General features: G+C 40.8%; 1 protein-coding gene across 3 annotated transcripts in view; it reads right to left on the bottom strand.

Annotated features, from left to right (window-relative positions):
• Window positions 1-27,243, bottom strand: part of slc12a5a (solute carrier family 12 member 5a) — a 172,293-nt gene that overhangs the window by 23,479 nt on the left and 121,571 nt on the right. For all 3 annotated transcript variants that reach the window (XM_075461557.1, XM_075461558.1, XM_075461559.1), the window contains exons 2-4: window positions 24,389-24,489; window positions 23,721-23,858; window positions 9,671-9,817 (exon numbers count right to left, since the gene is read on the bottom strand). In XM_075461557.1, the coding sequence (XP_075317672.1) occupies window positions 9,671-9,817; window positions 23,721-23,858; window positions 24,389-24,489 (386 nt within the window). The remainder of the gene's footprint in view (window positions 1-9,670; window positions 9,818-23,720; window positions 23,859-24,388; window positions 24,490-27,243) is intronic.

Here is a 27,243-nt window from a genome sequence, read left to right as displayed (position 1 = left end):
GCTACATTTTCTAACAAGACATTCAACAGACAAAAAAACTTGCTGAAAAAGACTTGATGGCGCTCCATAGGCACTTATGTACCATCAGAGATGCAGACTTTTGAACTGAGCATTGATAACAAACTGGAGAACACCAGACTCCACTTTGCCTCAGTCCATTTTAAACAAGCTTTGGCCCAGAAAAAAGGACAGTGTTTCAGGATCACATTCACATTTGGCTTCTTCTTTGCATGATAAAGCTTTCCATGATTGAATCACATCTGTTATTAATGCGGTGCCACGTGATGATCATGGACACCGAATAATGATTGTGAGCTGTGTCCATTGTGCACAGAGATGTCTCCAGATTCTCAGAATCTTTTGATGATATTATGTACTTTGGATGATGAACTATAAAAAAGCGTTTTCTTCATTTCTGCGAGACTCTGCAGAGACTCAGTCATGCTTCTGACTTTTTGCCAATTAACCTAATTAGTTGCAACATGTTCCTCCAGCTATTTCTTTGTAGTAGGATTTACTTTTCCAGTCTTTTGGTGCTCGTGTCCCAACTTTATTCTGAGACAGGTTGCTGTCGTCCAATTCAAGATGAGCTAATATTAGTCATGAAATAGAAAAATGCCTTGCTTAAAATATTGTATGTTGTATAATATTGCACAATAGGTTCTATTGTGAATGAAACATGTTTTCTTTTGTTTTTTTTGGGATTTGCAAATCACTGCAATCTATTTTTATTTACATTTTACACTGTGTCCCAATATCTTTGGAATTGGGGTTTTACAAAAGTGTTCTTTGTGTAAATTAGATAAGATTATATATGAGATAGGCATATCCCAGTTAGTCTGACATTGCAGCTGAAAGTCCCTCATAATGAACTTATGTAACGATGTGAACATCACATTGGTGCGGAAGAGAAAGTCAATGGATTTCTTAAGTCATTAAGTTTCATCCTCAGGCTATCAGAAATGTCTTTGTAAATATCTTCGTAATCTATCTGATAGTTGATGAGATATTTCTGTGTGAGCCACGGAAGGCAGACAATACTTTTCCTAGAGCTGTTATCATGGCAAATAATTATGTAATCACATGTCTACTTTTAGAAGTAAAGTGAACAAACAAACAAACAGTCTTTCTGTAGGGACAATGGCAGTTTACAGCTATGCTAAAAGCTACATCTTCCTGCTGTTTGATTGAATAAATAAAAACACCACAGGGCCTGTCAACAGCTGTCAGAGCACATTCAGACAGCTAATCACAACTCAAATGTAAGTATGGTACTGAGTGGGTGATAGAACACCATAAGAAATGTAAGAGTACGCTCGAGTGGAGCTGCATTCAACGCTGACAGCCAGCTCTCACTGCCCTGCAGAGGATGAGAGGGAAAGACGTGTGCAGTTAGTGGAAGAACAGGCCAGAAAAAAAAATATATAGAGAAAAAAGACAAGGTGAGCAGCTGTGAGGGTGACTGAGACCGAGAGAAACATGGTGTGTTTGACAGTTGAAAGAATGCATTATGATTTTATCATTCTTTCAAATGCCACTGTTCAGTTTCTCAGTATATGTTTACAATGTCTGCACATGAAAGACAGCGACAGACAGAAGCATGAGGAGGAGATGTGACGAGTCTGAAGAGTCTGGTAGAAATAAGAGCTCCGAAAGCTATTTTCTCACTGACTCACTGCTGTAATTATTCTGTTTTTAGATTATAATATGCCAATATCTGCAAATAATTATGCTGTTTAAGTTGATGTTTTATTCCTAAAATATGACTCCACTTTAAAGTGTTACTCATTTAGCTGTGCATAGTTCAGGAAAGCTTTCAGATTTGCAAACATCTTAATGCAGCAATCACTGATGTGGATGGTGCCATGATAACAGCTAATGTTATGAAAAGTCTAATGTTAAAGCAGCGATACAGTACTGCATTTATATGGTGTTCTCTGTATGTGCATAGAAAAGAAAAATTCAAATTACTGGTCTTATTTTCTACATTCATCCCACATTCTTGTTGTTCAGGTATTAGCTACAATAGCACAAGGTCGGTGGCTTTGGCTATGTTTGACTGTCATTACATCTGTCTCTGTGAAGACTGTAATGTGGTTAGTGTCACCTGAAGGCCCGGTGGGCTGATGATCAGGACTGAAGAGTTAGTGAGGATCTGTTTCTCTGTCTAATCTGGTCATAATGAGGCCACAAGCTCTTCTCCCACCACAGCAGATAAGACAGTAATTGTTTAAGTGTTTTATCTGATGTGGGCAGCAGCCACGCAGAGGTAGCCCGCTGCATACCCAATCACTGAATCACCATGCAACTGTAGAGAAACGCCAGCAATGTACCCAGCAATGGATGTTTTATGCTGGCAATACAATCTAATAGAATTAATGTAATGCATATTGGAAAAGCTTGATGCTGAATTCCATATATTTCAGTATTGCTAAAATAAAGGGGCAACATGATAATTCATGAATTCTGCTCCCCATAAATGAAATTTGGTCTTTAAAGTTGTAGCCTGCTGTGTGGTAATATTATACTTTCCAAACCAAGAAAAACGTATTACTTTCCATATTGCTGCACTTTAATCACTCTTTTCCTGGCTCCTCTAAAACTAGCTTTAGTTCAACTGTTAAATTGAAGTTTTTGTCCGGATGTATTGTCCTTCCTGGGGAGCCACTCTCATCAGGAGGTTCTACTCTCATGTGCTTTGTATAGAAAAATATTTAGGTGGGTGGTGTTTATCAAAGCAACATCCACGCAAATGCCAGGAGTAAAGTTTTCCATTCGAACATTAATGCAATGATCAATGTTACTTCCTCTCCTGTTAGTGGTTCAGATGTTGTAGCTGATCAGAGTATTTATAGATCACTACACCGTGTTCAGTATGCTTCTGTTCTAAGACACTGTCTTAGTACAGAAAGACAGCCTCATCTTGCTTTTTGCTTTTTTTGGTTCATACTTAACAGTAAATGTCACTTGAACTCATTAGTTTTAGCTTACAGTGTAAAATGCTCCTTTGTTTCAGTGCTTTCTGCAGTGAGAAGCAGCTGATGAGGTTGCTTATTCTTATTCTCTGAGACGTGGAGCTTCAGCTGCAGTATTTTAGCACAGTTTAATTTATGCAACCATCAACTGCATATTTAAGATCTTTTCACAGGCACTTTATGTGCGGGTGAAACTGTAATTAGCCACATAGACAGCTAAATCCAATAAACTTGGTCGTGACAGCTGTGACTTCAGCTGTCAATCTCAGTGGTGGCTGGCTAAAAATGAGACGCCTGCTACCTCTGTGTAAAATCGAGAGGCTGCTCTTTTGAAAATGACTGAGAATTTTAAGTGGTACTTCTTCCAGTATTATCACTGACAAGTGCTTCATGTTCTTTGGGAGAACAGAAATCTTTATAAGGAAAAGGGCAGAAACAAACAGCGGAAATTGGATCAATGAGTAATTTGTAGGTTTATGAGGTTCTTTTTTTTTGTGACAAACTAAAACAGCAAAAGATTTTTGTCTGGACAATAATAAGCTCCAGACAGGGCAAAGTAAGAACCATAAAATCACATCAATCATAATTTTTTTTCTCCTGTCAGATAGAAAACTTTTGCTGTGACTGGAGTGACACAGCACTACAGATCTGATTATTATGTACTTTACTTTTACTTTAAGCACCGTCCTAATGATTACACATAACATTAAGGGCATCACAACAGACATCGACATGAACAATCATCATCAATCAGCTGCTGTCAAAAAGAAAAATAAGATAAAGGTGATCAAATAACTACATTTAATTGCATATTGGGATTTTCTATTAGTATTTTTGGGCATTTCAGGCTGCTGATGGCCAAAAAGCCAAATTACCTGTCCTGATTACCTCACGTCTGAATCAGCAGCCCATTGGTGGACTGGCACTAAAAGCAGCAGTGTTCTGCTGTAGAAGCCAGGCTTGGTGGCATCTTTTTTTCCTCCCACCGACCCAGAGCCTGTGGCCTGTTTTATCGTCCCACTTTTAGTCAATGCGGTCAGCCTAAAACTGTGACGGTTTAAGAGTCTGTGTGATGGATTTTGGTTTGTAAATGCTAGCTTTCTCTGAAACCTGGAGTCAGTACCTCCAAACATGTACCCAAAGGCCCTCTGGCCTCTGAGCATGCCAGCAGACACTGTCAGATTATGCCGCCCGGCCATCTGTCTCATCCACATGAGGTACAACAGCACACAGCTTACATATCAGACAAAGCCATTTTCTTTCAAAAGAAAGTCTGACTGGCAGCAAAGATTGAATTGTTGCTAAGCCATAGTGGTTACAGACGAGCCAGATGAATGTATTTGAGAATTTACATTTTTAACAGAAGTCTGCTGGCTGATGCATTCCCTAACTCTGACTGCAGAGGACATCTTCGGTCTGTTTTGTCCCAAAGCTACAAACAAACTCAGATGTGCCCTTTAGTCGACCTTAGAGCTGAGTAGAAATGAGTTTCTGCCCTGAGAGGGTGCGTCATTATCGTGCTTCATTACACAAATGCAGAATAGTTTTGTACAAGTACAACTTTATCAATTCAAATATAGCCAGACAGAAGACTATTTTCAGCGTGCTGTTTATCACTTGAAATCCCCGTGGATGGCATAGCATGGAAGGCAAAAGTGTCAGATGAAGGAGATGCAGGTGATTTTTACTTTCAGACTGACAGCGAGGATCGAAGCTGATCACAAGGGGACTGAGATGAGGTTGTGAGAGTGAGGTGGATAGAGGTGGCTGAACAGGACAAAAAAAGATGTCAGGTGGGAAAAAAGAGGAGACAAGACAAAAAAACATAAAAGAAAGGAAGCAGAGAAGGAAAATAATGTGAAATGGAGTGAAATGGAACAAAAAGCTTTGGAGACATAGAGGAAGTGAAAGAGATGAGAGGAAAAAATGAAAGAGATGAAAGCATCCTTAGTATTTAAATGAGTCATGACAGAGGGCAGACATCCCTCTCCCCTCACAGCATTTGGATTCAAGACCTGGGAGTAATGAGGAAGGCTGAACAACACACGAGTTTCCATCGAGAATATTAAACCTCATTTCATCTTCCTGACAAGCCTGCATTCATTATGTGGGATAAAAATACGACACACAGCAGATGTTTGAATATACCGGCTTGGAGGGTGATATCTGCAGTGTGCTGACTCTTAAAGTGGTTGGTTGTGTGTATAATTTCATGCTCAATGGTTGATGTGTCAGAGCGGTTTCACATGAAGGTTGTGTGACGGAAAAATTACGCGTGTAAGTGTTCGACAACAGAAATGTGATTAAGCATCTGAGGAAAAGTGCGCTGTCAGTGATATCCTGTCAGTCATGTAAATAAAGCATAAGGGTCACGCTGTATATTATCAAGCTCCACAGCATCTGCGATTCCTTTACAAAAATCCTGCGGCTTTCACTCAGGTGGAATGCATGTATGCACACACGCACACACTCCTCTCTTGTGTTGCTGGCAACCCCTGGAGGTCTGGGTGGTTGTGTGTTATGTAAGAAGCTCAGGAGGAGAGAGGTGGGGGTTTCTCACACACTGTTCATGCTCAGGCTTATCGCCCCAGGACTCTGCTATGAGCTCGGTGTGACTGATAAGAGATGCAAGTGTGTGTGCGTGAAGCTGAGGAGGAAGAGTATGTGTTTTAGAGCTTAAACATACTCTGGTTTGTACACGGGAAACTGTAGTGTTAATGTGTGCGTATGAGCAAAGGAAATGAAGTATGTTTGTGTGCGTGTGCGGGCTTCCTGTCAAACTGAGTCTGAACAAGCTTTGATCTTTCAGGCTTTTTTCTTTTATACTATTTCTAGCATAATTCAGGAACCTTTTTTCTTTTTCAGGAGCTTCATGAAATCTATTCTCTTTTGGAAAATATAAAAAAAAAAAGGTCCTTTCAATCATTAGATAGATAATAGCATATCTGAAATATTAATATATACATAAAAAATGTAACATTACTACCTTTTTTTTTCTTTTAGAGGTAATGTTAAAAAAAGATTTCCTCAGATATGAGTTTACTACACTTACATATCAATTCAATCTACAAATATGTAGATCATTTGCAAAACATACAGTGTCATTTCAAAGCTCTCTTTATATTGTCATAGAAACATGATTTGGAAGGAATGCATGCAGGAATTGCATCTGCGCTGGCAACTTTGCCATGGTAGAGATTTGAGGGGGTTGTTCTATAAATACACTCAAGTGCAAGAGAAAAATCTAGGTTGCACAAACACACTCACATACCAACATACAGACCTGCCATAACACACAGTGCAAATCAGAGAGAAATAAACGTACAGCTCTGACAGCCGATTGACCTCATAGTTTGTATTAAAAAGAAAAGAAGCACTGGATTATGCATCCAAAGGCTCAAATTCTAACTGAAATAGTCTATAATATGTCCATGATATCTGGCAGGAAGCTCCTTTCAGCAGAAAAGCACTAGGAAGAGACGAGATGTTCGGCTTTTCACCAGAAACACAATAAACGCTTCCTGACAATGAAATGCATCAAACTAGTCAAACACAATCATTTTGTAGCAGGCACTCTGATAATAGGCAGCAGCACCATCGATCTTGTGGGACAGTGTCGAGCGTAATTTGAGTCTCAAGGCCACTTCAGGGTGTCAGTCCAAAGTCACTGTAACACATGACAACAACTCTGTGGCATTGACAGTGATGGAAACAGCAGAACATCGCAGCATGTCAGCATCCATTTTGTCCTTTTTCCAGATTGAATGTGTGGCACCTGGGATATTCCTTCTTTCGACAACCCAGTTTGGTGCAAACTCTTTAAAGTTAGTCTTACTAGCAAATGTTGTGTCAGTTCAGGTACAGGTACATTATTCTAGGTAACATTAACCTGCCCAAATTAGAAAAAAAATGTACACTTCCTTCCTTAAATTACTGCCTTGGTATTGGCTTTATTTGGTTTTAAGCTGGGTCAGAAATACTACTCAGGCATGTGGAAATATTGATGATATTCATCAGACAATAAAAGCATAAAACTGTCAGCTGTCAGCGGGTTAAATTGATGGCTTAATGCTGGTCATACAGGTCAGCAGAGTAGAGGCTGAAGCAGCTTTTATAAGCACACGCACTTGTTTGCTGTAAATACATCTGTAGCTTCACATAGAGTTGCACTCGCCTTCAGACTTTTTAGCAGGTTGCTGGCCAGGTAATCATATTAGCGGGCCCCACTAAGCCTGGTGTCATGATGAACATGACATTTATTTCAAGCTCATCCCACTGCACTATCCTAATGACATCCCATCTGAAGCTGAAAAAGTCCCTAATAAACAGCTGCCTTTGAAAATAACTGAGCCTTAGGAAAAAGGATTATAGATATATTTACGACCAAAATGTATCATGTATGTGTCTTTAAAAGGTGAGACGTAGAAATTAAGTTAAGTTTACAATTTTTCAAAGAAAAAAGGCTAGATTAGATTAGATTAGATTTTACTTTATTCATCCCACAACGGGGGTGACCAAAAAGTAAAGTGACCTAGTATAAATAATATTGCACATTATGAAGTTGAAATGAACAAAATATAAATAAATACGGATAAAGAAAAATCTCTGTGTGAGTGGTGGATTGTAATGGAAAGGCAACAACATGATCAGTGGGTGCATGTGTTGAAAAGTCTGACAGCTGGCGGGATGAAAGACCTGCGGAACCTCTCCTTCTTGCACGGTGGGTGTAAAAGTCTGCTGCTGAAGGAGCTGTACAGGGACCCCACAGTGTCATGGAGGGGGTGAGAGGAGTTGTCCATCATGGATGTCAGCTTAGCTAACATCCTCCTCTCACCCACATCCTCTATGGAGTCCAGGGGACAGTGCAGGACAGAGCTCGCTCTCCTGATCAGTTTGCCCCCTCTCCAGCAGACCACAGCGTAGAAAATGGCTGAAGCTACCACAGAGTCGTAGAAGGTCCTGAGGAGAGCCCTGCACACACCGAAGGACCTCAGTCTCCTCAGCAGGTGAAGGCGACTCTGGCCCTTCTTGTAGAGGGCTTGTGTGTGATCAGTCCAGTCCAGTTTATTGTTGAGGTGAACACCCAGGAATTTGTAGGTCTCCACCATCTCAATGTCCAATCCCTGGATGTTCACCGGTGTGAAGTGGGGTGTTTTCCTCCTGAAGTTGACGACCATCTCCTTTGTTTTGCTGGTATTAAGCTGAAGATGGTTCATCTCACACCAGCTGACAAAGTCCTTGATGACCGTCCTGTATTCCAGTTTGTTATCCTCAGAAACACATCCAACAATGTGTCATCGGAAAACTTCTGGATGTGGCAGTATGTTGTGTTGTGTGTGAAGTCCGATGTATGCAGGGTGAAGAGGAAAGGAGAGAGCACCGTACCCTGAGGGGCAGCTGTGCTGCAGAGCACCACGTCAGTTATGCAGCCTCACATACTGTGGTCTGTTGGTGAGGTAGTCTGTAGTCCATGCAGCCATCTTCACCCTGAGCAGTGATGGCTGGATAGTGTTGAAAGCACTGGAGAAGTCAAAAAACATGATCCTACCAGTGCTCCCGTTGTCCTCCAGGTGAAGCAGTGATCTGTGCAGTAAAAAGATTACTGCGTCGTCCACCCCAACACCAGGCCGGTAAGCAAACTGCAGGGGGTCCAGATGTGTGCCCACCAGTGGTCGTAGGTGACCCAGGATGATCCTCTCCATGGTCTTCATCAGGTGTGAAGTCAAGGCAACAGGCCTGAAGTGGTTTAGCTCCTTGGGGCGTGGTACCTTAGGAACAGGGACCACGCAGGAGGTCTTCCACGGGGCTACAACTTTCCCTAGGCTCAGACTCAGGTTGAACAAGTGCATGACCACACCACAGAGCTGGTCTGCACAGTCTTTCAGCAGTCTTGGGCAGATGCCGTCAGGGCCCGGGGCCTTCCTTGCCTTGATCTTCCTAAATTAACTCCTCACCTGATCATCTGTTATGGAGAGGGGGGTGACTGGGGTGGGGAGTGTGGTCTGTGGAGAGTATCCATAGATGGGATCAGAGTGGGTAAGGGGGGGTGTCCTTGTCCCCACAGGTTGGGTTTCTTCCAACCCGTTTTCCGTGGCCTGAGATGTTCTGCAGACCTCTCCAGATGTTTCTGGCATTGTTCTGCTCCAGTTTCCTCCTGTAGCTGTGCTTCCCCTTCCTGATCCTCAGCCGGAGTTCCTTCTGGACTCTGCGCAGCTCGTCTTTGTCCCCCGATCTAAAGACCCTCTTCTTGTTTAAATAACTAAATATCGTATGGTAACGTGTATAAAAGGGCTGACTCCGCCTACCCAGGAGACTAATTGAATTTTGACTGTCAGAAAAATCTTTATGACCACTGAATAGCAACAAAGGAACAATTTAAGAACGTAATAAGCAGATCGAAATTTTAGATGGCTATTTTTTTCCCTGCAATGGCCTCACTTAAAAAGATAAATGAAAGTTATAACCGCTTTCAAACAGAAACTTTGAACTGTTATGCAGTATATTCCTCCATCTAGCTCTGGAACCTTTATTGCTCCTAGGAAAGCTTATAATGGTGAATACAATATTTGGTATCTTTTACAATGCACACCTGCTGCCTTATAAGTCATTATATGTTGACTCATTCACTATTCATTTGTGAAATTCTGATCTTCAGGACAAACTAGAGCTAAAACAAAACGAGGTAAAAGACTCACTGTGGTACAGCACATGAAGACGATGACGAAGGTCCCGATGACGCCTCCGATTCCCACCAACCAGGTCATCCTGAGGAAGAGGATCACTCCGAAGATGTTCTGGATGCACGGCAGATAGACGCCCATCAGGGTGCCGAGCTGGGGGGCCTGGAGGTCAGAGAAAGAGAAGTTTTTATGACATAAATCGTAAAAAAAAATAACCCTGGGTAACCCTGTGGTATCATTTTAAATTTCAGACAGTGTCCATGCCAAAGACTTTTTTTCAGCTTAGTGTCACTTGCCACATTGCTATCAGGCTCATTCGCCAGGTGTGCAGCTGAGTGACTCCTGCTACATTTTGGCAGAAATGTCTCGTCTTTTTTCTTTTACATGCAGAAAAACACCACAACACAGATTGTCACAAAGCCTTTGTAACAGGTTGCTTAAGGCTGGACTGGCTGCTGTTGCCACATTAACGCCTTAGTTTATTTGAATTCATTGTAAACACATGCTCTAAGTTATGTTTTTCTTCTTCCTTGATTTGTGTTACTGATGTTTAAAATCCACTTGAAGTTGTAATATATTCAATTAGCTTCGGTATAAAAACACACAATATGTTTTACTTTATTCTAGTCGTTGACGTCTAAAATGGTTACTTTGAGTCCATTTAATGATCCTTTGGGATCAGAGAGCAGCCATGGGACCAATCTGCTCAATACCTGGATGGTATATTATTGGATTCCTTAACCGGCTCTTTTTTTTTGTGGTGCATTCGTCCTGGGTGGTTTTGCTGCAGTGTTGTCCCTGCTGTGGATCAGCGGGCAGAGAGAGGCTGTGGCTGTGTGCAGCACAGGAATCACTTTCAAGGATCTTGTATTGGGGGCAATAGAATTATTTTTTTTTTGATGTGAATGTGCCTGCTACAGTATACCACTGTGTCCTGTTGCACGTGTGTGTCTGCATCATCGTGATGGCGTCTATTAAATCTGAAGCACACATCCAATGACCCTGCACACAGCAGAGGAATATTCATTTCCTGCTCAAGGACAGCTATGTCAAAGATGGGTAATTATGCCCATATCCAGCCGTGAACCATTCTGCCGAGTGGAAGCTTGACCTTAACACATCATCACGGAAACGGCACATGAACAAACTCTCTTTGCTGCTTCTTTGTGCTTAAATACAAACTGGATGGATACAGGGAACATTAGCTCTTATTCATGCCAACGCAGACGGTGTTGTGCATGTGAATGTTTCCCAAAAAGGTTCAAGTTCCACAGATAAGATTAATTTAACACGACCAATTTCCACAAAGCAGAAATTCCCAGCTAATTAAGACCATACTCACCTGGTAGTTCAGGGAATCAGTGCGGAAAAGGCTTTTTGTACAAGAGGAAACTACTGAATCATACATTTTGGAGATATTTTGAGTGATTGTGTGATTTTTAATTCTGTGTTCATATAAAAAATATCTGTTTTTCAAAACTGTATTTTAATCTCAGCATTTATTTCAAAGTGTATTTCCTGTAAAGACAACTATTAATGCTTCTTAGCTCAGTCATGGTCACCGATATGTTTCTTTAACAGTGGTCACTGAATTATTCACGATGGAGGATTTATTTTTTTCATTTTAAAGAAGGCATGCACTGGTAAGTGACAGCACTTAATTCTGAAAACAGATTTCTAATTGAATTGTCAACTGACAAGAGGGTGAAATCAAATGAATAATACTGAGTCTGATGTTCGTGTTTTGTTTGAAGCCTGGCTTTCAAGCAGAAAAAACTACCATTTATGCAGAGGAGACGCCAAAGGACGAGCTGCATAGTGGGACACAGACAGAGCAGGTCCAAACACGTCAAACAAATCTAATTATCCTCCATTTTCCTTTAAATAAATAACAGCGCTTATCCCCGTAACTCCGATTAAAAAGCTTAACACTTTGGAGGGCCCAGCTCCAGTCATGAGAAATGATCTATCATCATATCATATCATTATCTGACAACTTGGCATGCAAAATTTACATGTAATCTACGGCGTTTGTGATGAGTAATGTGACCAGCCTTCAAATCCACTTGGTAAATATATATAAACAGGGCATCTAAAAGAAATGCGAATCGAGTCACCCACAAAGCGTGAGAATCCTCAATTAAATTTAAAGCAGTACTTCATAGTGACGATGGTGGTCACAAAATCTACAGGGAACATTAAACTGACAAGCCATCGCACTTTGACACAAACGATCACAATATTTTCTGCAGAGTTGAAATGTTTTCGATTATAAGCCGATGGTGTTTCTTTCCAGATCCATCACAGAATCAGCTGTGGGCACCACAGTAATTTGTTTGCGGTGACTAAACTCTCTGGTGTGCGGCGACGCTCTTTGGCCAACAAATTAAAAGAATGAGCAAAATTTCAGTATCTCAGTAAATCTGAACCATCTTCCTTTTAACAAATCTGATATCCTCCTGTCTTGTCAAACCCCACGCTGCCCCTTGTTTGTCACATAGCTTTGCACTCAACCGTAGCCCGAAAATATAAGCCTGTTCGGTTATTCAGTTAATGTTAACCATGACCTATTTTGCTTAAGGGATAAATTGTCTCCATCATTTTAGGTAAATATCATGACATTTTCTTAAACATCAATATTTTCTAAACCCTCAACTCCAATATGAGAGTAAAGACGACATCTTTTGGTACTGGACAACTGGTCAGCGGAGACGAGAAACCATTAGACGAAGCTACATGTTCTGCAGTTTTTGGTGTTTTCTTTCAGATTTAATTTATTCTAAGCTGCCAAAACATATTTATTACCTCAGTTCTCTTTTCAGCTAATAACATTTTGCTATTTCCAATGACTGCATAATATTGCATTATTCTACCTAATATTCTGAATGTTTTTTCTGCGTAAGTGACACCTACAGAATATTTCAACGTTGCCACAATGCATTTGTCACATTTTCTGTGTAAACGCACATTTGTATGTACAGTTTGTCTTGCCCAAGGCTGAAATTTAACCTACAACTTCACCACCAACAACTTAATCCTCACAGCAGGGGATCTCTCAGCCTTCGGCCTGGCTGTGCTTTAATCACAGATCCATGTCTTGGCCTCCACAGGTTGCTCGTGGGAGCCGCTGAGAGCAAACCTCGTTCATCTCCATCACAGCCCCCACTATATGATAATGATTTACAGTCTGCCTGTTGCCTATGGTATGTAAATCAGATTGTGACTCACTGTGACTGTGCCCTTCACTGTGTGGCAGCGAGGATTTTTCATCATCATCATGTCAAGGAATATAATGACATTTTTTCTGAATCTGTGAGCCCCGAATAGACTTCAACTTCTTGTATTGTCAAAGCAATGTTTACTTTTAGTGAAGTTTTATAAATTTCAGAGCACCTATGCTACCAGTCACACACGGCCAAAAGGTGGAAGGTTCAAAATGTATTCCCTTATAAAAAACAGGCAAAACAACGATCTTTTACATGTTCACAGTTACATGCACAGTTGAGTCAATCTGCGTTTACAGTTTGACATGGTCAATTATCTGGATCACTGTCCTTGTTCCTTTATACATGCAGAGCAGGGTAATCAAGTCACTGATTAAAATATGTCCCATACTGCGACGGTGTGGAAAAAATGTTGAAGATATTCTGTTGCTTTAAACTTTCTCTGTGGAAGATCTTGTAAGTATCCCTCCATGGATGTTGTCTTTTAGTTTCTTGATTTTGTCAGATGATGCTGTGATTATAAAATAGGGATTTTATTAGAGCAGAGTGACAGTCAGAAAACGCTTTAAGCGACTGCGAGCTGATATGTTGACAAAGGGCTGATTTTCAGTTACATCTGACTGACGTGTTTATCCATCTGACAAAAGAAACAATTAAATGTGTAAATGAGAGCAACCATTTTGGGAATTTGGTTGTAATATATACTTACGCTTTACTTTTTTCATAAATAGAAGCAATTAGATAGAACTTTGAAGCATGTGTGGAGCACCTAGGCCCATTTGACTCTAGGTGAGTGTCTATATGCAAACTGATTCGTGTATTCTGGACAAATATGTTTACATGCATTTCAAAAGACCAATTTGGTTGGCCAAACAAAATATATATATTTCTTTCCAGTGTCATGTCAACATGCTGTGTTTGTGTTCAAGGTCAGAATCAGTCAGTCAATAATCCTATTTTAAGACGAGGCACAGTCTTTAATCTATGTTTACTGAAAATAATCGTATGAAAATGTGTTCACTCCTAGAATAAAACAGTAAACAACAACATGGATGATTTCACTGGTCCTAGAGTCTTCTAAAAACTTGCAAAGTCACTTCTTTTCTACCTCCAAAATTCTTTTTTTGTCCCACCAACCAGAAATGCTGTAATTAACAGTTTCCATTGGCAGGTCTTTAAGGGAATTGTGTGTAATATATGATAGCAGTCAGGTGTTACAGGCAGACAGGTACCCCTGCAGTCAGCACTTTGTTGTTTCACTCAAAACTGCTGCCGCTGCACAAAGCAGATTAAGGTCAGTTTGTAACATAACAGGTAGCTTATTAAGGGAAAACCTGTGTGCATTAACAAACTGTAGTACACTACTGAAGAGAAAACACCTTGAAGACAATGAAGGTCTATAAATCCTTTTGGTGATGGTGAAGGTTGGACAGTAAGATCCAACAAACAACCTCTTTGCAGAGTTGTTAAAAGAAAAAGAGTAGGTTTTATAATGGAATAGTTGTCAAACAGTCTCTGTCGACTTAGTGACTTAGGTTAAAAGTACAGAATGAAAGACAACAAAGCAGCCTATACTCTTCACATGTTCAAATACTAGTTAGTATCAAAGCAACAAAAAGGTGTTTATGCTCCACAACATCACCAAGAGAGTGACAAAACCAAAGTAGACAACAACCCTATCCAGACTTCAAAATGTCATTTTCCTCGTCTGCTCCCCAACACAATAGAAGAGCACAATCAAGCTGACCTTCTCTGTTGGCCCGCTGTATGAGTGCCTGTGGAGGCATACAGCACTTGTGTGCATGAATTATAATCCAGATTCAACAATAGGCGGGCTTTGGAAAACAGTATTTGTCTACTGGAAATCCTGGTTGTTACACCAGATGTACAGACAATAAACATTAACAGGGCTTAAACTGCCCTTGCAAACCTGAACATGAACACCTCTGCAGGTTCGGTAAACACAAACACAAAAATCTTGTGATGCATTTAATGACTGTATACCGAGAAATAGGCTCAAACAGATGGAAAAACTGCATTTACACTAAATAATTGACCCTTTGGGGAGAAAAGGCTCATCGCTTATTGAAAGTCTCCTTCTCTTTTTCCTTTCAATTGGTGCATCATTAGCTCATTTGTGGGCAGGCAATGCGGTCCTGACTAGCGTCGGCTTGCATAAACGCATGCACTCACACATGCATAGAGAATGAGAGTCTGTTTAATTGTCTGGGAGCCAGCAGTGTGATGATTTCCCTGGAGAGTGAGCCATCGAGAGCAAAAGCAACACAAACTGCTGCAGAGCTACAGGTATGCCAGTGTGGCACCACTGAACTAGGAAGGAACAGCTGCCCACCGACCCCCTGGGACGAGAAGTCAGCCCAACGAATGGATGGCTCAGGTGTGCTTAACCAACAGCAGAATCTTTCAATGGATCTGCCATAACGCCTTCCTCAGATTCTCTACCTCCTGCTGTCAAACCACTTACCACTAGCCTCTCACCAGAGTGGCTTCTCTGTCTGCCTCTGTCCAGCTTTACATCCCCAGGGAGCAACATAACCAAACGCAAAGTGGACTTCATCTGTTAAAAGACAGATAAAAAGTAATCCCTCCAAAGCACTCTCATAATGAGCATAACGATACTTCCTATGATCAAAATACAGTATCTGATTGTACTTTCCTTATAATTACTCCTCTTTTTAAGTAACAAAAGTGACACAACTTTGCTTTGGAGAGATGTCCAAAGACGTGGGGATTAGGAGGTGTTGATGGTTGTGTGTGATGGAGCGTGTTACTGAAACACAAAAGACCAGAATCACTGGTCAATAATGTTGATTCTATGGTCCTGAATCATAGATACTCTCCAAAAAGCACTAAACTGATAATATTATGTGGGCATTATGTATTTTGTTATTTTTTTCAACAAACAATCAATTTTTGTGAGATTTTTCTATGCTGGTTTAAAGCTGTGATGCTGAGGTGATTTCTCCACGTACTTCTGACACTTTGCAACATCTGTTATTTGTTACCATGCCAACTGAAAAGTTGTTTACAGGGACGAAAGAGATCACAGGCTCTGAGGAGAAGCGGGTCAGACTGATGGAAGTGTGGAGAGAGCTGAACATGTTCTTTAATGGGTTCAGTTCAGAACAACACTCAGCATTCTCCTCACCCGCCTCCAGCTTACTGACCTTAACACAGACTTATCAGAAAATACACAGACCTCCTCTACCTCCCCATCTAACCTGTCTTTCTCCGGCAGTTAGGTGAAGAAGCAGCTGAAAGACTGAACCGGAAGCCTCTGGGTTGTGAAGACCTTTGCTGAATAGCTATGTGGGTTTCTGCTGCACTTCTACTTATGCTATTCTCATCTGGACACCTTAGACTTCCAGCACAACTCAGGGCCCTGTCATCGACAGATATACTCAGATGACTCTGCAGTTGTTGGGTGCATCAGTGATGGACAAGAGGCTGAGTACAGGGAACTGGTGGACCATTTTGTGGCATGGGATGGGAACAATCAACTCATCTTGAATGTGAACAAGACATAGGAGATGATTGTGGATTTTAGGAGGACCAGGAAAAAGGCAAACACTGTTTTCGTTCTTGGAGAAAAGGTCGAGGTGGTGCAGGACTACAGAGAACCGATTGTTTACCTGGACAACAGACCGAATTGGGAATGCAACACTGAGGTTGTCTACATCGAGGCACATAGCAATCTCTACAACCCTCTGTGTTTGCAGGTCCAGGTAAACCCTGGGTAGGTCGTCTGTCCATCACAGGGCCAATACAGAGACAAACAACCATACTGGTTTACAATCAGTCGAAGGGTCAATTTAGAAACACCACTCCACCTAAAATGCATCTTTTTGGACTGTGGTAGGAAGCTGAAGTGCTTGAAGAGAACCCATGCCTGCGTGTACAGGGAGAACCTGCAAACTCCACACAGAAAAGCCCCAGCTGAGATTTGAAGCAGAAACGTTTTGGCTGTGAGGTAGTGGTGTGCACTTTCATCATAATGCACTTTAAACACTTGAAGCACCTTGTCCAAAATATATCGGTATTGATGCTATATCCCTTTTTTGTAGTATTAGGCTGTATGTAGTTTTGTGTTAGTCTGATTTAAACTTGGCTGCACGGCGGTGTGGTGGTTAGCACTGTCCCTTCACAGTAAGAGGGTTCCAGGTTCAATTCCCAGATGGGTCCTTTCTGTGTGGAGTTTGCATGTTCTCCCTGTGTATGCGTGGGTTCTCTCCAGGTACTCCAGCTTCCTCCCACTGTCCAAAAACATGCATGTTAGGTTAATTGGTGTCTCTTAAATTTGTCCTTAGGAGTGAGTGTGAGCGTGTTTGTCTCTGTGTGGCCCTGAATGGACTGGCAACCTGTCCAGGGTGTACCCCGCCTCTCGCCCGATGACTGCTGGGATAGGCTCCAGCGACCCGATGGATGATTTAAACTTATATTTTTTTGTTTTATTGTATCTATGTATCCTATTTTTATGTACTTTATGAGTGAGTAGTTGTTATTTTATTTGAATGACAAATTCTATTCAACTATGTTGACATGGCAATAAAATATTGACTCTTGAAACTTGAATTAGGACTAGGTCCATCTAACACCATCCATGTATGACCTAATACGATCTTTATTAAAACTGAAATACATTATCACTTGTTTTGTAATTATATTCATTTATTCAATTTGTTAATTCAGTTCTTTGGGCTGTATGGTGGTTAGCACTGTCACATAGCAACAAGAGGGTTCCTGGTTTGAATCTCTGCTGGAGCCTTTCTTTGTGGTTTTCTGCATGTTTTCCCCCGTGCACTAGTGGGTTCTCTCTGGGTACTCTGGCTTCCTCACAACATTTCAAATGTTAGGTCAGCAGTGAGTGTGCATGGTTGTTTGTCGGTTTTGGCCCTGTGATGGACTGGCGACCTGTCCAGGTTGTATCCAATGGCAGTTGGATAGGTTCTGGTTCCCCCTGCAACCCTGAACTGGATGGAGCGTATAGAAAATAGATGGATGGATGGAAATCAGTTCTCTCTCAAAAGGTCTGGTGATTGAATTACTGTTAGTGAGGGATTGCATCACTGGATGTATGAAAAGTGAGGTTGTTTGATGTTTCTGTTTCCTGTCACAGATCATTGCAATCAGCGCATTTGGCATTTAATTAATCAACTTAATTATACATCAAAGTAACCTATTATACAGCGTTTGCTTTGTTTGGTTCCTCAACCTCAGTACAGAGAGTACACATGCACGGTTACTGTTTTATTACTTTCATTACTGGCAGAAATAGAGGTGTGAAGTGAAGCGAGTGCTGCCGAATGAAGGGGTGAGTGGGCTAACAATCAAGGGGGAGGCAGAATGAGAGCTTGTAACGCCATCTCCACGCTCGGCTGGCCAAACAGGAGCTGATGGGGCAAATGTGTTTCTGCTCAGGTGTGCTGAATTATTAAACAGACAGCATGAGGAGAGGCCAGCGTACATCAGCCTCCCTGACTGGCTGTGGATGAACCAGTCAATTTGCGGTCATGTAGTATGTGTGTGTGCGTGTGGACATGTGCATGTAACAGCCAATATTTATCTGCAAAACACTGAATGGTGCAGCCTCTGCAGAGCTCAGCGCTCACCACCTCAAAATAACTTCTACATGTCTTACTAGAATATTCTAGATCAGAAAAATCCACAGAGCCTCATGTGTAACGGTCAGTGATGGTACAGTTGCACTATCAGATTCAGGACCGAAAAACTCTGTATACTCTTATGCATATGTTCTGCTGCTGCACTGAGGCTCAATTCCAGGCTTGACAAAAACAAGACAGGTAGTTTAAAAAATACACTTTATTTGAAATTCTGCAGCAAATGAGAACAATATTGCATCCAATCATAAGAGATTAGACGGAATTAAACAAAAGATCTGCCATTATGGCAAGAAAAAATGACTCGTTGAATATCAGGCGATGTATCAGTGTCGCTAATAAAGATTCTTGAAAATGGATTATATGTCTCATAATTCAGCTCAGTCGACCCTTTGTCTTGAAATTGAATTTAAGACTTCAGCGAAGACGTCTTTTGATTATATCTAACCACTACTCCAAAATCAACACACTCTTTCAGTCACAGTGAGACAACAAAGTGTTGCTGTTCATCCTTGCATCAACCTAATAATACACCTCTGAATCCAAAAATGACAGCGAGACTCAAAAACAAGAAGAAGAGTGTAGAATAAAACTCTGCTGAGGCTGTTAGCTTGGGTCTCAGGTGAGCGACACGTGTGCGGTGAACTTTCATTTAGTTCCGCTGTTATGAATAACACAAATTGACAATGATCAGGATTCATCTTCCAGCAGGCTGCTGATGGGAATACCGATCTGATACAGCAGTCTAATGAGAGGGACAGGATATTATGGGGAGAGGGGGAGGGCAGAGCTCAGAGCGGGATCATAAAATACCCAGAAGGGAAACAACATTTATGTGAGGGAACATTAGGCCGTAAAAGGCAGACGGGGAGCGTATGGACAAATGTTCCTGTAATTTCAGGCAGGAGCAATCATCTAGAAAATTATGATAATAAAAGGTGAAGATTTCTAATGTTTTCAGTTTCTGAATATACAAGATAATATTAAGGGAAAATCACAGCCTCTTGGGTTTTATTTCAGGAACTACATACAAAAAGTTCCTTTTAACAGACCCTCAGTTTCCTTAGGTTGTAGCTTTGAGTACTGCTATTGGATATTGTTAAATGGATTTCATTATTGGTGTTGGCAAGAATAAATTCTACAAGTTAGTTTGATTTCTGAGCAATGAAGACTCAACGCAGAGTTGGAACTCCTGCTCTCCTTGATTCATTCATCTTGATTCAGATTTTTGGTTCAGCAGCCATGTCGAGACAGTAACAAGTTGAATCTTCTATCATGTAAAACAAATAGCAAGAGCTAAAGGTCTTATGTGCAGACAAGATTAAAAGCATCTAATTCTGCTTTATGCAAAGATCCCTCCTTTAGCCCCTCTGTAAAGATCATTACACAACTACACCACGTTCATGATGCTGCTGTCAGATTTTTAATGAGATCTGTGAGAAAAGAGAATATTACTGCTGTTCTTAAACACTGGCTGTCTTTAAAGGACAATCTCAAAATTAGAACGAAATTAAACTTATTTCGATCCAATGATAATAATTAGGACTTTTCAGTCGATCTATGGATCGAGCAAAAAGCCTATCCTTCCGTATAAATGTAGCAACATCCAATGTGTCACCAAAAAACACTAAGCTGCAAGTGGGAGAGGAAACTGAATGACTGTGGGGGAAAATGAGTGGACCTGACGAGAGGTAAAAAAGAATGGATGCGTTTGAGACTGAGATTGAACTTACAATATAATTCAAAACTGGTTAGGTCATTTTTTTCCTTGTAATGTTTACCATCCTAAACAGTAACACCTTCTGTTACGCAGCCCTCCTTGGTGTGTCTTTGGCAAATGGCCCACACACGCTTACATGACATCAGACACTCCCCTCTTTCTGTTGCATATGTCATGATGATTAATGTGAATATAAAGAAAACTGTAAATAAATATGAATATGGCTGAAAAGTACATTCATAGAGTTGAATGAACTGAATTCACCTCCCCCTCCCTCTAAATTCTGTATTGTGATCAAGGTCAAGAGCTTAATACAAAAATAATATTGTGTAACTTTTGCACAAGTGCATTAAAAACGAGCCAACATATTTCTCTGATAACTACCATTATAACCAACCAGGACTAAGATAGATTTAGTTGCTATTATGGACACAAATGGAACCGATGCTTATGATCAATATTTTTTCTTACATAAGAGTGCATTTTCTAGTTAGTACAAGAGCAGGTACTAAATAACTGATTAATCTTAAAAGGATGGTTCATTTTCTCAGTCCATTAAAGGAGATTTCATTTTCCTTCACTTTATCAAGATGCATGCATTTGTGTAAGGAACGCACTCTGAGTTGCATATAAACATACGAATGCTTCACTCTGCTATAATGAATGGATCAGCAGAGAGAAAACCGCAGACGGATCAACTGTTACTAGTTTTCATCTTGACCTGTGTGACCTTCATGCTGCTCCCTCTGTCACGCGTCTTTAATCTTTAGCTTTCACACGGCGCCAAAGGACGCCTGCTGCCTCCGTCTCACTCTGTCACAACTCAGTCGACAGAGCAACGACGAGGGATGCAGAGTGAGGAGGGGAGTGAGATAGAAAGAGGGAAGGTGATGGGAGAGAATGGAGGTGGTGTGAGCAATAAAACACCACAGGCTGCCTTAATGAAAAGCCTCTTGCGGCGATGGAGAAATTACCCAAGGAATGGGCTGCTGATTGGAGATGTAGCAGCTTGGTGCAGCATGCAAACTAATTAAAGTAGGGAAGGGGTTGAGGTGAGGAGGAGATTAGGCCTGCTCACGTTGTCACCTGAGCTAAGGAGAGCTGGAAAAGTACAACATTCACCGGGGATGATGGAATAAAATAACTGGGACATGTTGGGTCGAGGCTGAGCCCCGATGTGCGCAGTGCTCTGTTCCTGCAATCAGTTGATAACTGATAATCATGTGAAAATCAGATGATGATGTCATGCTTTGAAAACCAGTTTTGAAGGTTAATTCACCCAAAATACAATCTGTTTTCAAAAACAGTTTCCCCTGGCTCCAGGCAGGGAATAGTTCTCAGTGTCAGCTATTTTCACAGGAGCAATTTACACGGCAGAAAAGCACTGTCGATGCCGACTGTGTGCTGGGTGGATTATCCCAATACACTGAGGACTTGTCCCGGAAAGAAAAGCTGTTGTTGACGCTTTATCCAACCCTTAAATCAAAGTTGTGACAAAACAGCTAAAAGCCCGCAATTAAAAGCATACTAAGTAGAACAACCCCCCCCCCCAAAAAAACCCTCTTGACTCATAACAAGGTAATTGCTCTCAATCATGTTTTATGGCCCAGAAGAAATATGCGATAGTACATTTCTCTGCAGAGATGTGTAGACATCAGGAAAAAGGTAGGAGGATTATAAAAAATACAAATAAGTCAAGTGCCAACTGGAAAACTAAGCAATCTCACATCACACAAAAAAAACTCCATTAATGTTGAGATGTGGTTAAAATCTCTGAAAAAGGAGAACAAAACTTTCAGTCACTATACTTTTTTAATAATACAGAAATCAATGCTTTGATCCCCAATTTAGTAGCTCCCTACAAATCTCATATCTGCTGCAGGTTTAGAATTTTTTCACTGAAGAACTACTGTATGTCTGCTGGATTTATCTGGAGGCACAAATGAAAGCGAATCTGATATAGTAGGTACTCTGACCTCCAAGGTCAGCAACAGTGATTTGCCTCAAGGTAGAAAGAAAAGGGAACACCTGAGTGAAAGTAAAACAGGATGGAAGGTGGGGGGAGGAATGGAAAAGTGACGGACTCATATAAGGACAAAAGCGAGAGCGGAGGGAGAATATCGGGCTGATTGGACACCTGGAAAGACAGATGCATCAAAGGTGATAGAAAAGCTGTCAACCTGTCACTGCTGTGGCTTTTCTATATCTTAACTGTGTTTTACTTCACATGGGCTAACTGTGAAGTCACAGACTACTGAAAGTCACTGTGAAATATCTGGATCAGTTACTTTTCCACCAGTCTGCTGCACTGATTTTTGCAGGACCGATAATGTAGTTGCCTGTCTGTCGATTGAATGCTGAGAAAAAGTAAACTTTTTCTGCTAATGGTCCATGGGATAGTATGCAGGGAGCTTATTAATGAGTGACATTTAAAATGCAATCCAGTAACATGAACAATGTATTTATAATATCAACAGAGAGTGAGTGACAAGTTTAAACTGGTGAACTTTTACCAGTTCTCTAATGAGTCAACAAAACAATCAAAAACTGGGCTATTAGGGATTTATTATGTGAACTTATGTAAAGTACAAATCTATATTTGGAAACAGTTAAATCCACAAAGCAACAAGCAGACAGTAACAGCCCTTTCTGGTTGAGCAAGTTGCCCAGAGTGCACGGTGAATAATATTACAATAGAAAGTGATTTACGGAAGCACACAGTAACATACTGAGCAGGAAGCCAAATTGATATAAGTTGATTTCCGTAATTCGTTTTACGAGGAATTGTTTTTCACGATCGAAAGCCTGGCATTTTTCATGCAGACAGCTTAAACTATCATTACAATATTAATATCTATATCGCGACCAATGACATCATTAGTTTGTGCTTCATCAGAGCGGCTCAGCAGCAAACATTACATTCCTTTGATGTGACGCAGAGACTGTGCTGGATACCAATGAGCTGCTTTAAAACAACAATTTTAATATATTCAAATTCTTCTATAAACTAATGACAGCCTCAGCGGTTATAAGCATTACTACTCATCATAGAAAACACTAAGCTTTTCCTTATACCTGTGTGGCTTACTGCATTCACTGCAACACACTGCAACATTGCCAGTTTTTACAGATAAATACTTAATATATGTTAACTCTTTAGATGTCGTTGCATGTGCTGCAGTAGTATTTACAATAGCTTTCAACACTAAGCAGAGGTCACGTAATGGCTTTTGTGACATAAAGCCAAAAGAAAACTGATGAAAAATTTAAATATGTTAATTGAGCACCAATAGTTGAACTGCAAAGTATTTAATTCAATGATATTTCTTTCATTAGTGTGTACACAAATAATTTATGCTTAGGACTCCAAACATAAATTGAGTTATTAACAAAAGAAGAATTACTTATTTTAGGATTATAGTCAAAGTATGTCGTAAGCATGTACCATAATGGGCACGTGTAGTCTATATTTTGGTCAATACCTTGATCGGTTTCTTGCGTGCTGACTCTGCCTCGTTGTTCTCAGCCTCCTCGTGCTCCTTGCTACCTTGGGGCAGGTTGGAGTAGTTGGCCAGGCTGCTGAGAAGAGACGACACCATGGGGCTGGTGTCCATCTCCTCCTGCAGAGACAAAGACAGGCAGAAAGGTGCAGTCAGCCTCATCATTATCAGTCTCAGGTCCAACAGTGAACCTGATGGTTTCCAAAGATCGCTGGTAGAAGTGACTATTTCAGGTGCTGTGGTATCCCTACTTTTGCAGATTCCAAGGAACAAAGCACTCACACAACAAAATGCTTTCCTTTTCTCTTGTTCAATCTGGGTGTCCCACTGAGAACACTATGTAAATACATTTGTGCAGAGCTGAGGCCAATTGCTTTGTTGAAGTTCTTTCCTGTAGCAGTGTGAGATTTGCTTGCTTTACCCTGAAGTTCCCGCATGCCCTTCACACAATGATTACGCTCATTAATCGATGTCAGAGCCTTTATTCGATCGCTGAATAATGAAAACAAGTGTCTCCCATTTCTTACATTTATTTCTGAATATATGTATTAACAAATGCGTGTGTGTGCCTGTGTGTGCCTGTGTGTGCCTGTGTGTGTGTGTGTGTGCGTGTGTGTGCGTGAGTGCCTGTGCAGAATATTAGATTGTACCTCAAACAAGGCCATGTGCTTGCCGTCATATTGCTGGCTCTTCTCTCCAGCAGCATCACTGCTGTTGATGAAGGGGCTGCTCTCCTTGGGATTACTGTCGCCTGGAAGAAAGAGAGAGACACACACACACATTCTACTTTTAGATTGGACTAAAATAGAACGATCAAAAAGAGCAGACCAGAAGAAAGCAAAACGCACAAGACAGTTTTATCAAGTGAACACAATCCTTTTTGAAGGCAAAAAGTAACTTTCAAGAGCAGGAAGAATTTTTGAAATGAATGACTATCTATTCATTTATTCATCTGTTTTTGTTTGTTTAAGAAAAGACACACAGAAGGCTTAAAGTGGAGTATGTTTGCCAAGAGAGGGGGGAGGCTCCATAAAACACCCACTGTCAGAGACACAGAGTCATACCTAATGGACTGTGCATTCACAATATGTGCAGAGCTATATATTCCATATGTCCATGGGAAGAAACAAGACTGGGACATCTCAATCAGTGGCTTCTTTGCACAGCTTTATACAATTTGCTACTTTGACCACACTGACAAACAACAACAGTAAAAGTATGAACGCCACCTCGGACGCAACATATGCGATGCTCAAGAACTCTGCCGCTCTTTTACCCTCAAACCACTGAGAGGTAGGAGAAGCATGACATTATTTTGGTGACAGTTTGCTCAAGGCGTCATGACTCTATCGAGAAGCATCTGTCTCCATGTTCTCGGACCGAAGCGAGGGCGGATCTCCAAAACAAACAAATGCTCACAACAAACAGTGCTGAAAGGGCAGCATCTGGCCCTGGGCAGATCTATTGATTTTCAGCCTCCGAGATCATTGACAAGCGCATTGATCTCCAGTAAGATTTGAAAACAAATGACAAACTACATCAGTCGGGATTTTTGCAGCTAACTGTTCAAATCGCATCCTGCTAAACTTACCCCAACAACAGAGATCTCACTAAGTTGTACCATGCTTCTGGTTATCAACTCAGTAAGTCTGTTATCCCGGCTCTAAAATGCTGCATAAAAGAGGTTTTTGAATACTTTATAAGATGTATTTGATACAGTGCACATTCATGTACTGTGTTAGAAAAAGGCAAGGGGACATTTTATATTTTCAGTGATTATTTTGATTGATAAAGTCATAAATCTGAGTTCAAAATCTTTCAAATTCAGCAGGAACAAGCTTTAGAGTAATAAATTCCTGTTTTAGGCTGCATAAACATTCTCTTTGGCTTGATACATCTTTAAAACAGATGCTTCAAAGTGAAAGTCAAAACAGCATAATCGCTCCTTGACTCCAGTAGGAGTTGAACAGAGATGGTCTCATTGCTTTTTAATTTTTCAAGATAAGTGATTGGTCAGGAGACGGTGCTTTCACGTATGTTGGTCACTTATGCTGTACTGGAAACCTTCGAGAGTAAGTCACCATGGTTCGTGATACAATCCAGTCCAGTGAACCATCTTTGCGATGCTGAAAGTCCGGAGCTGACCCTGAAGTACCTCGCTAAGCCACTTCTCCTGTTTTGTGATACAGGCCCCAGGTTTGCAGCCGTCATCAAAATTTAAATACTCATAAGAGTGCTACAACCAAACTCTAATAGGTGACATTGAAGCTAAAAAAAACATCGGTGGTGATATTGTTTCTGATGAAAGTTTAATCGTGGGGAAACCAAGTTGAAAAAGAAAGAGGCTTGGAGCCCCACACATTATTGATGTAAAAGGCTTTACATGCTTAAATTTGTTCGTAAAACCCTGTTAAATGTTGCATTTACATAGCAGCTGTGGGTTTGTTTTGTTATTACACAGCAACTATGAAAGTTTAAAGATAATTACACGTGGTCGATACAAGTGATAATTATGTAAACATCAATTAAAAAAAGCCAAGAAATGAACATGCTGATTTGTCAATCAATGTTCAGACGGTGCTATATCTTGGTTGAAATTTTAGCCCCGTTGGTTTAAGTTGGAGTGAAAGCTGTCAGTCGCACTGACTAAACAGGTTAAACACAAAAAGAAATAAACAATAGTCAATCTGGCTGCAAGCTGTAAAATGTGCCAACAAGAGGATTTTATTACAGACATTAGAGGCAGAATAATAAAATCGTCCAAGCAGATTTATCAGCTGATACTTGCTTACAGCAGATAAGGGGAGTTCAGTTTTCACACAGAAAAAAATATCCTGCACAGTACGCACCTTGCTCACAATAAACAATATTAATTTAGGTTACAGTGGATATGCAGCACAAACCACGCATTTACAAGATCTATTGGTAACCATGGCAATGCATCTATCTGTGACGATGACAGTGCAAGGACTGACCAACTTCATTTAAAGCAAAAAGGACACTGTTCTTGTGTTCCCAATGGTGTATTATTTAAGTTCCTCAGTGCAACCAGAACTTTAACATAAAAAATGCACCACTATGAATATATCTGCTGGAGTGTAAGAAACCGAAATCCTGTGTGAAGCTGTTAATCAGTCCCGACGCTCTAAAATGCACAGCTTCTCGACAGAGATTCGTCAAAGACTGATGCTTTACTGTTGTCAATAAAGCCTCTGAAAGTGATGGATGATACAGACAAGCAGACCTCACGTTCTTACATATGTCTTGAATAAAACTGCACAACACCACTGACCAGGCATTAGCTATTGTCTGGAAGAATTCATTCAACCCGAATAACAAAGGTCTTGGTGGTGAAGGTTAGAAAGAGTAAGCTGTTTCATTTGCAACTCCGAGCATCTCTTGAGGGAGACAGCAGATTGCGCTCCCTCTGGTTCTCGGTCCTGTCTTGGACTGAACACTGCGAGACCAAGTTATTTATAGCCAGGATGCCGCAGCCATTTGCCCT

This window comes from Odontesthes bonariensis, chromosome 3 (genome assembly GCF_027942865.1).
Source record: "Odontesthes bonariensis isolate fOdoBon6 chromosome 3, fOdoBon6.hap1, whole genome shotgun sequence".
NCBI classification, from domain to species: Eukaryota; Metazoa; Chordata; class Actinopteri; order Atheriniformes; family Atherinopsidae; genus Odontesthes; species Odontesthes bonariensis.
Note: the sequence above shows the minus strand (reverse complement) of the source record. Positions and strands in the feature narration are given on the sequence as shown.